Genomic DNA, 13,481 nt, shown 5'->3' with positions numbered 1-13,481 from the left:
CCCTGAAAAAAAAAAACAATGTAGAATTAATGTACTGCAAATAAGGCACAATTTCGTTATTCTGCTGTAATTGGATGAATGGAAGCAAGTACAAAGTTCCCCTCACTGACCTGTGGCCTCCCGAAGATCCTGGAAGAACTTCTGGTTGAAGATGAAGGCAACGCCGCTGATCTCCTCCACCTTGGCCTCTGCCGACGTGTTGCGGTTGATGAAGTTGGCCGTTATGGCGATGGCCAGTTTCCCACGAAACTCTTTACGCCGGAAACCTGGAGGGCAGGGAGAAAAAAGATGAAAGAATTCACGTTTGTTATATGGAAGGCAGTAATTGTAAGGTGTTTCCAAAGAGCTTTGTGACAGAGTGTTTGAAGCTATAGATGGGGAGATGTTTATAACAGTAACCAAACTGATGCCATTTTATACAGGTGACTCAGTTTTATGCAGCCAGCCAAACTTATTTTACCTGGCAGAGTATTCCTCTTCCCATCAGCCCCAATGATGACATCGAACTCCAGCTCAGAAACAGGGTGCGTTCTGGGACAGACCTCAGCCCTCCACCCAATCCCTTTAAGAGAAACAAGGGAGTCACCAAAGAAAGGGAATTGTTATTTATTTATTTCTTAGCAGACGCCCTTATCCAAGGAGACTTACAATTGTTACAAGTAAACCTTAAAGTAACTAGTTGCTTATAACAGTAAAGTCCAGCAAGAACACGTAGCAAGTAAGAAAAATGGACGAGAAGGATTTCAATTATGAACAATTACAGATACCTATAACAGTAAAATCAAATACAAGATTACCAAGTAGTTATAGGTAGGAGCAGTAGTTGAAGGCAGCAAGGTATGGAGCAGTTCAGTGCAAGTACAAGCTGATGCAAGTAGTGGTACAAGTGGGTGCCATGGTCCAGCATGGTCAAGAGTTGTAGTGTTTACAGATGCTGTCTGAACTGATGTGCCTTGAGGAGGCGCTGGAAGGTGGTCAGGGACTGAGCAGTCCTGATCGCAGTGGTGGAACGACCTACCCACGGATAAGGAGCAGGCTCTGGAGGCAGGGGAGCGATTTCCATTGCCAGGGTACAATTCATAGTCAACTGAACACTGGACCACAAACATCCTCTCCTTTAGCTCTTGTTTGGAAGCCAGAAGGGCAAACAAAGTACAGTACAGTATTACCTTCAGTCGAACTGTTTTTATTTAGGGGGTAATGTAGTGTTGGAAAAGTGCAACAGGTTGATGTTTGAAAGAGGCATAAACAGAAAACAAAATTTCAAATCAGTTTTCTGCCATACCAGACCGCAATAAAATTGGAAGAGATCCAAACCACACAAAAGGACGTTTCCACAGCCAGCTCTGTACACTTGCAAGTGTATTTCAAAGAGAAATTGCGAAAGCAAATAAAAGATTTGTAGTTACTTTCATTTTCCTGGTCCTCTGGGGGTTCGATGAGGCCACAGAACTCAATGTTGACGTGGATCTCCACGCCCAGGAGCAGCGCCATCTTCAGAAGCATCAGCTGAAGCTGACGGATACCTGCAGTCAGAGGGAAGGAGAGCTTACTCAGGCAGACTTTATATATGCAATCACACATTCTAGCTTACTCAGCCAGACTTCATACATGCCATCACATATTCTAGCTTACTCTGGCACTTTATACATGCAATCACACATTCTGTGGTACACCTGTAAGAAACTAGGCCAAGTACTTGACTTTATTTAAAATAAGATCAAAATAAAGAAATTTGAAAAGCACCACATTTGCTTTAAAAAAAAAACAAAAAAAACCCCACTAGTTTATTGCTAGAAAAACAAGGTCACACTCTTCAAAATATGGCCCCCAAGGTGTGTCCAAGATATACAGATAGAGAAATACATACAAATTAATAAAACAAGCACATAATTTTATATTTTATACCAGTATCAAAAAAGGGTAGTCCTAGGAAAATCAAACTTGAACCTTGTTTTGTTCTCCCAGTTATAAAATGTTTGTCAACCACACTCTCCACAACATTGCCTTTAAAAATAACTAATCCTAAGCCTATTTTAGAAGCTGCAGAGAAGGACTGTGTGGACATATGATTTTTTTGGTAATATTTACATTTGTCCACTAGGGACTGGGTGGAACCTTGCTTTTCAAAAGACCTCCACAAAACAGATGGCCAGGCCACTACTATAGCAACCCAATAAAAGACAAAATGCGAAGACTGTCTGACACTGCTAAGATACTTTATTTATAAAAGTTTGAACCAGATTTACCCTTTTCCCCTACCAATTGACGAGTTGCTTCAGATGCATATATTAAAAGCAGAACAAATTAACAAAAAGGCCTGAAATCCATCACAAGTGAAGAAAATATTTAAAATTTACAAAAATCTGAAAAGTATAGAGTTTTTAGAAAGCTATTATTGACACGACAGTTGTCATGAAGCATTAGGGGACAGTATGTGCTCTGAGAATAACAACTGTCTCAATGTCACTGCGTTCTCTTTAGTTTTTCAATTTCTTGATTGATGTCATAGTCTGTATTATTTGTACTCACTTATGTGGTCGATGGAACCAGCGCAGAACTTGCCATAGAATTTCTTGGCTCCAAGCCCGCGTAGGTCCTGGATGGTGAAGGGCCACAAGTGCAAGACATTGTTCCGAGAGAAGGCATCACGTTTCTCCAAGATCACAACTTTAGCTCCAAGGAAACAAAGCTCGATGGCCGTGCGAAGACCGCACGGACCGGCACCGATGATCAGACACTGGAGTAAAAGCACAGAAAGGCAGCTGAGGTGGTCAACATTCATTGAGTTTCAGTCAAACCTGTCAAACAAATGTGACAGAAAAGCGAGAGATCAAAGCCATGGATGACGTACCTTAGAGTTGGCGCAGGCCCTGCCCTTCTTGTAGTCCTTGTGGCTGGCTCGCTTGTCCAGCTTGGCCCAGAGAGCCTTGGCCTTCCAGTAGTTGAGCTTGGACTTGAGTTTGTGGTAGAAAATGCGGTAGTCGCTGGGCTTCAGTTCCAGGTAGTCGCATAGCTCCTGAAATGCCTTGAGCGTCCCCTTAAAGGTGGATCCCTGGACGAAGCGATCAAACAGGACATGTGCCTGGTCCACTTTGTCTCCACCCCCACTGCCGTCCCCCATGGCCAGAGTTCTTGCTGCCCCCCTCTGGGGACACAACCAATCGGCCCCTCCCTTCTCTTCTGTCACTCAGACTCTCTTTCTACTTCAACTTCCTCATTCCAACATCATAGACCTGAAACAAAAAGGAAGACTTCAGCTACAACATTCAGTATTCAGTGTGAGCAGTTAAGGTACCACATTTAAAACATGCAATTACTTAAATTTGGGTTTTAACTTCCCCCAAACTAAAAGCTTTTTAACTTTTTTTTTTTTTTTTTTTTTAATCTAGATGTGTCTGTGGTATGTGGTCAACAGACCTCAATATCTTATCTAACATTCTTAGGAAAAGCAAGAGGATGTTCATCTCATCACAATTTCCTACAAACCCAAACAGGATGCACACACAAACAATGAGAAAAGTAGTTTCACGAAAGTAAACTAAAAATCATAATGAATACTTTTACCTAGAAGCAAACAAATCTAAATTTGTAACACGATTGGCAGAATGCCCTCGTTTAATCATGGGGAATGTCTTTCTTTGTTGGAGGGTATTTCTTTGAGGACAAGATACAGTAGAGGGTCCTGGTTCAGAACCAATCACAAGTTATTTAATATGCCTTGCTATATTAAAAATGTTTGCAGTGGTTAGACTGTTAGAAAAATGGACTTAACTGATCCCTGTGTCCACAGCATGCATCTGCAGTACAGTAAATCCCTTTATTCTGGCAGAGAAATATAAGGTGGCTATCAGGGAACCCCCTGCTGTGAAGCACATGTCCGAGCGGGAGACAGACAGAAGGCACAAACTGCACAGTACAAATCCTCTACTACAGTGTGGGATTGCCATCCAGCACCTGCTTCTGCTACTACTGTAGCTAGGTACTGTCTCCTAACCCAAAAAGAGAGTTTACACCTGTACTGATCCTGGAGAGAAATGCCAGAGGTAGTCTTGAAAATATATTGTAATACATTGACAATTACTCCACCCGCACTTTCCACACGACTGTTTCAAGACCCTATGGGGCTTTTGTGGCATGACACATTTCCTACAGTGTGATATCATTAATAAACTAAAGCAGAACATGTGAAAAGCTACAACCAAAGGAAAAACTTAAAAAAATAAAGTGTAATAAAACTAACTCCCTTGATTGTTTAAGAATTACTGTGTTATGTGCATAAAGCAACCATTGCCTGGGATAATGGTTTAAAAAGGATGTCTCCTATTTAATCAGCTGTAGATTCTTGTCCTCTCTGGCTCCCAGGGCTGAAACCGCAGTGTTTTAAAAAGGTCTCACTGCAGCTGTTTCTGCTTCCCTCTCGCTCACCTACAGCACAGTGGAGAGTTCCAAAATGAGAAAACAGTCACTTTTCACTGGTTATTTTCCCAAGACTTAAAACAAACTCTGTTCCCCTTGAACTAGGGGCGAGACCTAATATTCGAGTATTCGAATATCCGAAAAAAAATTTGAATACTAAATAAACATTTGATTACTCGCTAATTTAAAAAAAAAAAAAAAAAACACACACACAACAACTTGAGAGATTCTTTTTAATGACGAATCGGTGAAAATTAATCCACAAATAATTACCAACACAATGATGATGGACAGGCAGGCAGGCACATTTCACTTCTGCTATTGGATAGTACTGTAAGCAGCAAAGGCCAAGATGGCATCCTCGCAAAAAAGTGGAATTACTTTGAGAAAATAAACAAGAATAACGTACAGTGCAAGTTCTGCATATTGCCTATCACAAATCAACAAGTTTGATGCTTAATCATCTAAAACGTAAGCACCCATCTACTTTGCAAGCGGATAGTGGAAAAAAATCAAACAAGCATTCCATCTTTCACTACGACGAGTTGTCGATGTGATGTTTTTCATGATTCAACGCTAAATTGCAAAAATGACTGCAAAGGATAAGCTACCTATCAGTTTTGTTGAAGGAGAAGGGTTTCGAGAGCTTATGGGATTTGCTGAACTGGAGTATACAGTTCCAGCAAGAAAAACAATCATGGCTCGACTGGAGAAAGTAAATGCGTAAATTTAAATAAGAACTTGTGAATGTGTACATGGACAATACAAAGTTTCTGTAAAAAGTTTGTTCTTTTCTAAAATCAGCACAATTTTATTTATTTTTATCTTCTGGAATCAACATGCGCAGGTTAGTGAATGTTGAAGTTATGTTTGTATGTTTTATAGTAGTTGTTAAACAAGATCAAAATGCAGTTTACAGTTTAATATATGTAAAATTTAAATATAAGTTTTTTTTATTACAGTTGTAGCATGAATTTTAATTTTCTACTTTAAATTTTCCTATTCCAATACATTAGGGATTGCATAGCAGACTGATTGCTTCTAATAGACCTGTCATTCTAATTAGAGGTCAAATATTCAAACATTTTTGTAATAGAATACTCAAATACCTAATTATTCGAAATTCCCACCCCTCCCTTGAACAGTACGTAGCAGGCATTTAAAAAGAAACAGAAGTCGTCAGTTGGCAAGTATCAAGTGGCGCAAAACCTTTAGCCAAAAAGTTTCTCTACTTCAACACCATCATTCAGATATTAAATCAGGAAACAACTTGGTCTACTTTCCTGGTACTTTGTCATGTGTGTCTGGCTGTCTGATTAACAACCATTCTAAAATGTATATAAAATTATGCCTGCTACAGCACACAGACTGATACTGTAGTTGACTGTCCTTTCTGTCTTCTGTGTACTATGCTGTACAGCTCCAGCACAGCACCTAAAGCCACAGCAGTGTGACACCACCTGTGGATACAGTACAATACCCCTGAACTATAGGAGTGCTCACTCTATGATACAGTATCGCTATCCATAAGGTTCAACACTTTGAAGTGCTACATGTGTTTCTCAAATCCTGTTAATCCAAGCGTTGGCATGTTTACCTGCAAATGCTGCGAATTGCTGTTCTAGTGGACCAATGGCTATCTGTAACGTTCTCTGAAGATCAAGCACTACAGAAACAATGAAGTGGAATTAGTAGTTCATTTCTCTCTGGGAGCACCTGTCTACAACAGCCTCAGCAGTTGTAGTACAGTACAGAAGAATTAGCTTACTGTACAGTTCTGCAATATGTTTTATTTTGAACTCAAACTTGTTTTTGCTTTAGAACCCCCCCCCCCCCTCCCCTTAATTTCTAAATTGTTCTCTACCAGAATGCAGCACTTGTTTTGTTTGCCGCCTACTCGGTTTTGTTTTGTACTGTACAGTAGGTCACGTGTTTCTTTAACAGAACTGTAGGGCTATGGTGCGGTGTCTCAGTTAGTTTAGTATGTTAAAAGTCCACAGTTGGAGAGTGCAGTGTTACACAAGGACAGTTAATTGATCCAAATTGGTCCAAACACTCCCGCATATCTACAAGTTTCAGTGTGGGAAAATCCTGCAGAGATATTTTAAGACACCAAGCTACTGCATTTTCCACCCAATTTAGAATGCCTGAAACGCTACAACAATCTAAGGAAGTGGGTGTCAGTGACAAAAGCACTACAAGCCACATTCTGAGTAGTTCAGGTTAAAATAAATAAAAAGTAGCGATGGATATTTTAAGTGCTGCAAGACTTTATTCTCTCGTACGTGATTCTCGGCTGCTATCTTTAAGCATTATAGAAAGTCAGTACGCTGCAGTAAAAAACAATTTTGAAAAAAAAAAAAAATCAATTAAGTCTATCTAGGTGTTGTTTTGCAAGCAGTGACTTTCACTAACTCTTAAAACTCAGCCCCATTCATTTTGGGTCACCAGCACACAGAAGGTTATGCACATATTACTCAGGTACCATAAAAGCCATGTATCTGGTTCATGGCATGTTTAAAAGTACAGACTCTGGGTTTTCCAAAGACATCCCATGCAAAAACTTCACGTCAGGCAACGGCAAAAGCAATGGAGAGTGCTCTGTCTCAGTGATGAACAGCTGGTAGGTCTCTTGAAAGCATCTTATTTTAAAGCAACACCAAAAGTGAATGATGGAGTAAAATTATATATATATATATATATATATATATATATATATATATATATATATATATATATATATATATATATATATATATAATTATAATTGCCATTACCCCTAAAATTTTGGAATACCCTCCCCTTGGCTGCAGCATAGGGGGGAAATCCCCCCCCATCCCACATAAATGAAATTCAAGCCATGAGCATTAGTAATGTAAAGTTTGTACCCGATTTAAAAGGCTGATCAACTGAATTACTACTGTAGCAAGATTAGAGTAGCAATCTGATCAGCCTCACATGGGTCCATGCATGGAACTGGCAACTTAAGACACTGAGCGATGTGTTCTATTTTTACTTTTAATTATATGGGTTACAGACCCTCTTTAGACCCAGGAGCCTGTATTTTTGTAGCCCGTGCCCCTCAACCCTCTTGTCCACCTCTCCAGCTTTCATACTCCACTGCACTAAGCATTGCCACTTTATTGAATTACATGTTTATATTGTAGAGAACCATCAGATGTAGTTTCACTGCATAGACCCCATCAATATCACCAATACAATACATTACCCTGTAACCCCATCAATATCCACCAATACATTACTCTGTTTCTTATTGCAATCTTACTGTATGATGGAGTCAGGGATTGGTAAGCAAAACTAAGTAATGATCATATATGTTTGCATGCAAGCCACTTAAATTATTTAAGGGAAAGACTCACAACTCAGGGTTGATCTGAAGCAAAAGGTTCCCAGTTATTCTTTAAAAGAATAACAAAGAATAGCTAACCAAAAAGAAAGGAAGAAAAAAGTGCAAGTTGTCCCACAAACAGCCAAGTTTTACTGTATCTTTTGTTTCCATCCTTGTACTGTAGACACACAGCATGTTTTGTTTGAGATGCAAATAAGTTGCAATTCTTCAGTCTCCTGTGGCTGGCCTGAATCACTTTCACTACTAAACATAGCAGAGATAATTGCAGGTTTACATACATGTGTAACATTCTCATTCATTGTGGCAACATTATTTGTCAAGGGATCGACTCATAGCTCATAGGGAAAAGCCTGGTAACTCCTTTATAAATCGCAGGGACACCAAGGTCACAGGGCTAACCAGACCCTGATGTCCTCATGTGAACAAGCCTGGAGGACTTTATCCATCTTAAAACATTCCACACTGTTAATGAAACATACAGCGAGATTGCAATGAAGTTTATTTACAGTAATGTACAGAATAGTGATTGCATGTGCATGGAGGGTTTGGTGCTTTAGAATATTTCAGGGGCTGTAGCCTGCATAGTAAGTTGCTCCAGTTCCTAACATATTTTAGCCTCACTGGTAAATAGATGACACTGCATTACAACAGCAAGGTTTGTGTCAGAATGGAAGAGTATTGTATGGTACAGCATTCTACTGGAGGTAAAAAAAAAAAAGAAGGAAGCAGCAACTCAATCCAATAACCACTGAACTCCACAAATACTCTACTCCCTTGTAGGGAATAACTACTTGTTTCTGTATTTTCTCAATCTCTGTCTTGGCTTTGACTCCAGCGAACAAAAAAATACTTAGGCCTACACCATGTTTTGAGCCTGTCTGAATCATTCAAGCCAGTATGACTATGAACTGTATATTGTTGGCCTACAGTATACAGAAGAACAAAAAACAAACATTGTGATCTGCATAGAGTTGATTTAGATTCCAACAGACCCACAAATCAAGCATCCCACGCACCTTTCTTTTGGAACATCCATTAAAAGTGCCTTGCATGATCTCCCAAGGTGCACTGTAGTTATTACAGTACAGAGATGAATGTTTGAGCGTACAGTACACTTTTGTAAGGGCTTATCACCAATTAAAATGTGCAAGGCATACAGCAACAGTGTTTGGTCTTCCCTTTGTTGAGGAATTGCCAAAACAAACATAACCCAAAGCACACTACAATTTGAAATGTATTGTCAGGTTTTATTCCAAGTCAAATAGAGTTAATGCCAGTGCAGTAGCATTTACTATAAATGGCAATCAGTGGGGTTTCTATGGCCACAGAATCAGTTTAAAATTAATTCAAGCCATGGTTCAAAAGTTAGCCATAGAAACTGTAAATAAGGATAATTAAGAAAATCAAGGAGTACAAACTAGAGATGGACAAAAGCAGGAATGGCAGTTACACTGTAAAAGGACATACATTAAGATACTTTGAACATAAAATCTCACTTCCTAAACTTACATCTTGTAATAGGGCGAGTACAGATCTGGCTCTTGCTAGAGTACATCACTGCAGTTCTCATTATGAGAGCATTACATCATAGTTATGCTGCTCTGCCCCTTCTATGCAGAGAGGTACTGGATCACATCAATTCCTAGATTCATTTAGGCAATGATTTTGCAATAAGCTACAGAACTATACTCAGAGGTTGCGTTAACGCAAAATAAATCCATTGGACAGAAAAATATTTAGTCTTGCGTTCACGGGACACACAGAATTGAAAGGGATGCAGACATGCATATTCGTGGTAATCTGCAGCAATGACCCTAAAATTTATCTTATAAAATTATCGTATTTAAAATACCAGAAGTAAATACATCAGATATGCAGCGAGGAGTGATCAGTAACTTGTTAAAATAAATGAGCCAATCTTTTAAAATGAAAAATGTTATATCCAAGATTTACTGGAACTATTTTCCTAGCTCTGTTAACCATAATATTTGAAGTGCTGCTCAAATGCAATCAATTGCTCCAGCCAAACACCTGACACACAAGAGAATGCCAGAGCAGAATTCCCTGTTTAACTAAAGACATTAATACAACTTGAAATGTGTGAAGACATATATTAATACTGCACATCCAATCCTGAAATCAATCAAGAATACTGTGTCTCTAAAATCAAACTGTTCAGCATCCTTCCCTTTCACACAGAAAACAGCCCAAACCGTAGCCACACTCAGTCTGCTTTCTGTGACAGAGGCCATGAACTGTGAAACTGCCGAGCACCTCCGCAGGCCAGATCCTCTAAGCTTTTATTATCCGTCTGGCTTGAAGATTTACCTATCCAGCTAATCTTCAGCAAGGAAGCTTGATTTCTTGTAAACATGCCATCTCATTGAAATAAACAGGCCAAAGGGCTCACCTAGTGCCAACGCTGTTAAATGACACTAAGTCAACAGCGGGTAATTTCCAGACTTTACTCTGACTAGCACTCCTTTTAAAAAAAAAAACAAAAAAAACTGCTCATTGGCAGACATTCTGTCTTTATAGGTGGTTTCTGAACTCAAATTCGACAAAGCTTTGTCCACGTAATGCGCTGTACAAATTGTATGTTTTGAGTACTACTGCACACTACAGTATATCAGCCGTCTCCAGTTCTTAACTTTTTATTTTGATGACTGTCACGCATGTTACTTAATAGTTGATTACAAAGTAATGTAGGGTGCGATTGTGCCAACAGCCCCCTCCCTCCTTGCATTTATTATATGTAGGATGTACAGTAGGAAGAGATTCTTAAAACCAGGAGCACTTGTACACAATGACATCTATTTAGCTAACGTTGTAATTAACATGAAAATAAAGGGTACTGTATAATGTTCCAGAATAGTATAGTGAACAAGTACATTCCTGGGATTAAGAATGTCCCAAGCTAGTCTTAGTTTGCACGGATTTGTGATGTTCTTAAGAATGTGCTGTACAGCAACTACAATACAGTCTGGCTTTTTTGACTTCTCTAAACATTTATTTCTGCTGTCTGTTGGCAGCAATTCCCTGCCACTAGCATAATGTTCAGCTGCCCTGCTGATTATTTGAACACTTAAAATGTTAATTGTTCTAGTTGCCTAGTTGCCAGCACCTCCAAGTCTCACCATTAATCTGCAATGCTAAGACTGAGCTAAAATAAATTAATCAAATTAAAACAAACATTACAAAAGGAGGATAGTATTTGGGACTAATGCAGTTAGCCTGAAAACCCAAGCAGTCACATCTCGGAGAACATATTAACTGTGGTAATGAGATCTGTAAACCAAATTCCACTCAAAGAAATAATAAAGGAGTAAATTTGGCTATTAGTAATCTGACCTCTAACCTGGTATTGCTGCCTTTGCTGGTTACATGCACAGTCACGCTCTATCTGATTAGGGGTGGCTTTCTTGAAAAGATTAAGAAAACTGCACAAGAGTGAACTGCAATGCACCTTCCATAGGCACGGCAGCCACTAAACCCTCAGGAATTTACGAGGTTGCAACCCACGATGACAAATTGTGAAGATTTATTAAAAACAACAAAACTTACAGTACAGCAGGACTGGCTTCTTATCCAGGATGCTAATGGACTCCAATTCTACAGGCGACAGTAGGTTTTAGTTTAGGAGTCTAACCTTTTAAAAGAATGGTACTGTGTAAGACATTAGACTGGGCACTGCTGGGTTCAGACCTGAGTGAAACTTAACTTATGCCACAGCATAAGCACAGTATACCCTCGCTATAATGCCCTTCATTAAAACGAACCTTCATCCATAACTAACCTGGCTCCTGGACCCCAAATACAAAATAAATTTAAAAAAAAAAATTGTATTTTATATAACAGACAGACAGATAAATTAAAACACATACTGTCAACATTCTGGTCTGCACACTAGGGATGCCACCTTTGCAGTGAAGTCAACTCTTTTGTTGTAATGAAAAGCAGCGCAGTGTAACTATGCCTCCGGAACTAAAATCATTTCATGTTGCAACAAAGCTGGAAGCTATATTTATCGTTTGAAAAAAAATAAAAATTAAAAAAAAAAAAAAGCAGTAACAAAATCAGACATATTCCTATCATGAACATACTGTAGGTTGTCAAAAAGGGCTCAGGTTTTGGGCTTGTTCAGCAACCATGCGGCAAAGCAAAATTAGACAAAAAACAGCAACATGTCGGGTTGATTTGGAATAAAAGCTCAGTTTGGGATTCTTGCTTGTTGGATTACGATTTGGTACACTTTGAAATGATTCATGTCAGTGACTGAATAAAAGTTCAGCTTCAATTTGGAATTTGTACTTTTTGTACTGGGTTTTAGTTCTTTAATAGAATAAAGCAAAGGCAGAATACTGTATACATGAGACGAACAGGTACATGCAATTCTCATCTCACTAACTCCCAACAGTTTATCGTTCATTTTGATTGTCCTTTCGCTGTAACGAACCCCTCTATATAAAAACGAAAGGCTTAACCCCAACAGGTTTGTTATTGCAAGGGTGTAGTGTACACAGCACAGTCGTAGTACATCTACAGTACTGTACCAAACAAAAATGTACTGGCAGAATTGTGTCACAACGCTTGCTACTGTATCAGTGAATTAAAAACACCAGGTTGTTTGTCAGAAACGAAATTTGAATTGCCGTCTCCTACACATTGCGTGGTGTTTGTTGAGTAATCCGACACAGATCGGTTGGGTCTGCACCACAACAGGTTTGTGCCTGTATAAATACCTGGGGCACCTACTCTGTTCAGCTAAGACGTGTGCTATCGCAGAAGGCAACTGCATACTTATAAAAGAGCATTTCTAAATACTGGTTTGATCCACAACCAATTAAGCCTTGCTAAACTGGTAGGGCAATTTAGGAAAACAGTCAGACAGCTTTGTTTTTAATCAAAAAGCTGCAAGTTTTATCCCATGTCTGTGCCGACTCAGAATACATACCAACACCTCCAATATCCTCAATTGGGTATGATGAAGGCAATACTCTCCCATTCCGTACAGACCTCCCAATTATATACACACACACACACACACACACACACACTGCAGAGTCTGCTTTTAAAGCTAGAACAGATTATTTTAATTGGCCATCTTCATAAAGAGATTAAAAGGACATGACAATCCATAATCAAATAGCATATAAAATTCTTAAATATGCATTATGTTGTTATTGATATGCACAATTATTACTTTCACCCTAGCCACACTGAATGGGTTCCTTTGGAGAGGAAAAAAAAAAAAAAAGGGTATGTAGGCATATATTTGCATAATGTACAGCTTGTTTACAGCAAGGAATTGGGTGCGATGTTCAAGCTATGCTAGAAACACAAAAGATTGCAAAGGACCAGGGGGTAAATAGAGCAGCCTGTGTACAAATTAGGGTGGATTATTATTCATAATTCAATTTCATATTCAAATGATTTGCCTTATTATATATTTAAAGTAAGGCAATTACATTTTTCTATTAAAAGTGCTCCAGGCTATAATGCTCTGCCACCCAACTATACAGAATTCCTAGGGAGAACCCTGCTATAGGGTTAAGATGTGAATGTAACATTGGAATTCTTGTAACTATAGCTTAGGCAGATGTACAATTTTGTTTACCAGTTTGGTTCTTTCCCCCCTAGCTAAGGTTCACAGGTGTTACAGTAGGCTAATACTAATGCAGGGACAAATATC

The 13,481-nt window shown here is 39.0% G+C and overlaps 1 protein-coding gene across 1 annotated transcript in view; it reads right to left on the bottom strand.

The window, feature by feature from the left end:
- mical3a (microtubule associated monooxygenase, calponin and LIM domain containing 3a) overlaps window positions 1-13,481 on the bottom strand; it is a 72,973-nt gene that overhangs the window by 50,089 nt on the left and 9,403 nt on the right. Inside the window, 5 exon segments of the mRNA XM_041254359.1 lie at window positions 111-266; window positions 461-562; window positions 1,410-1,526; window positions 2,533-2,740; window positions 2,855-3,236. Coding sequence (XP_041110293.1) covers window positions 111-266; window positions 461-562; window positions 1,410-1,526; window positions 2,533-2,740; window positions 2,855-3,124 — 853 coding nt within the window. The 5' untranslated portion in view covers window positions 3,125-3,236.

This window comes from Polyodon spathula, chromosome 7, assembly GCF_017654505.1.
Source record: "Polyodon spathula isolate WHYD16114869_AA chromosome 7, ASM1765450v1, whole genome shotgun sequence".
NCBI lineage: Eukaryota > Metazoa > Chordata > Actinopteri > Acipenseriformes > Polyodontidae > Polyodon > Polyodon spathula.
This window is presented reverse-complemented; position numbering and strand designations above follow the sequence as displayed.